General features: G+C 61.4%; 1 protein-coding gene across 1 annotated transcript in view; it reads left to right on the forward strand.

Moving 5' to 3' along the window:
* VDBG_07236 (histidine biosynthesis trifunctional protein) overlaps positions 1–1,315 on the forward strand; it is a gene marked incomplete at both ends in the record, with an annotated part of 2,765 nt that overhangs the window by 707 nt on the left and 743 nt on the right. The window contains one exon of the mRNA XM_003002619.1: positions 77–1,306. Within this exon, the coding sequence (XP_003002665.1) occupies positions 77–1,306 (1,230 nt within the window). The remainder of the gene's footprint in view (positions 1–76; positions 1,307–1,315) is intronic.

The following is a 1,315-nucleotide window of genomic DNA, read 5'->3' on the forward strand; positions in this document are numbered from 1 at the left end:
TTCGAACACAGACAGGTGTCTACCAGAGCCGTAAGCGCGGACTTTGGTACAAGGGGGCACGTCTGGCGACACCCAGGAGCTGCTCCAGGTCTCCCTGGACTGCGACAACGACGCCATCAAGTTCGTCGTCAGGCAAAAGGGACGCTTCTGCCACCTCGAGCAAGATGGTTGCTTTGGCAACTTGACGGGCATCGCCCGTCTTGAGAAGACCCTCAAGGCTAGGAAAGAGTCTGCTCCCGAGGGCTCCTACACGGCACGCCTTTTCAACGACGAGAAGCTCCTGCGGGCCAAGATCATGGAGGAGGCCGAGGAGCTGTGTGACGCCAAGACGAAGGAGGATGTTGCCTTCGAGGCCGCAGACCTGATTTACTTTGCCCTCACCAAGGCTGTCAGTGCTGGTGTCAGCGTGGCTGATATCGAGAAGAGCCTTGATGCCAAGGGCTGGAAGGTCAAGAGGAGAAAGGGTGATGCGAAGGGCAAGTGGGCCGAGAAGGAGGGCATCAAGACCGATGCGCCAGCGCCTGCCAAGGCCGCCCCGGCACCTGCTCCCCAGAGCAACGGTGCCAAGTCAGACAAGATCCTCATGCGCCGTTACGATGCGTCCAAGGTCTCGGCTGCCGAGGTCACCGAGGTCCTGAAGAGGCCATCACAGAAGTCTCCTGAGGCTATTCTCAACATCGTCAAGCCTATCATTGACGAGGTCCGTTCCGGCGGCGACAAGGCCGTGCTCTCCTACACTCACAAGTTTGAGAAGGCCACGTCACTCACCTCGCCTGTCTTGAGGGCACCCTTCCCGGAGGAGGCCATGAAGCTTTCTAAGGAGTCCATCAAGGCCATTGACATCTCTTTCGAGAACATCCGAAAGTTCCACGCCGCCCAGAAGGAGGACAAGCCCCTCCACGTCGAGACGATGCCTGGTGTTGTGTGCAGCCGCATGTCCAGGCCGATCGAGCGCGTCGGTCTCTACATCCCTGGTGGCACAGCCGTCCTGCCCAGCACTGCTCTCATGCTCGGTGTCCCCGCCATGGTCGCCGGCTGCAAGAAGATTGTCTTCGCGTCGCCGCCCCGCGCCGACGGCAGCCTGACGCCCGAGATTGTCTACGTCGCCCACAAGGTCGGCGCCGAGAGCATCGTCCTCGCCGGCGGCGCTCAGGCCGTCGCCGCCCTGGCCTACGGCACCGAGTCGGTTCCCAAGGTCGACAAGATCCTCGGCCCCGGCAACCAGTTCGTGACGGCAGCCAAGATGTTCGTCAGCAACGACACCAACGCTGGCGTCAGCATCGACATGCCCGCCGGTCCCTCCGAGGTCCTGAAT

Source organism: Verticillium alfalfae, genomic scaffold (genome assembly GCF_000150825.1).
Source record: "Verticillium alfalfae VaMs.102 supercont1.9 genomic scaffold, whole genome shotgun sequence".
Classification (NCBI taxonomy): Eukaryota; Fungi; Ascomycota; class Sordariomycetes; order Glomerellales; family Plectosphaerellaceae; genus Verticillium; species Verticillium alfalfae.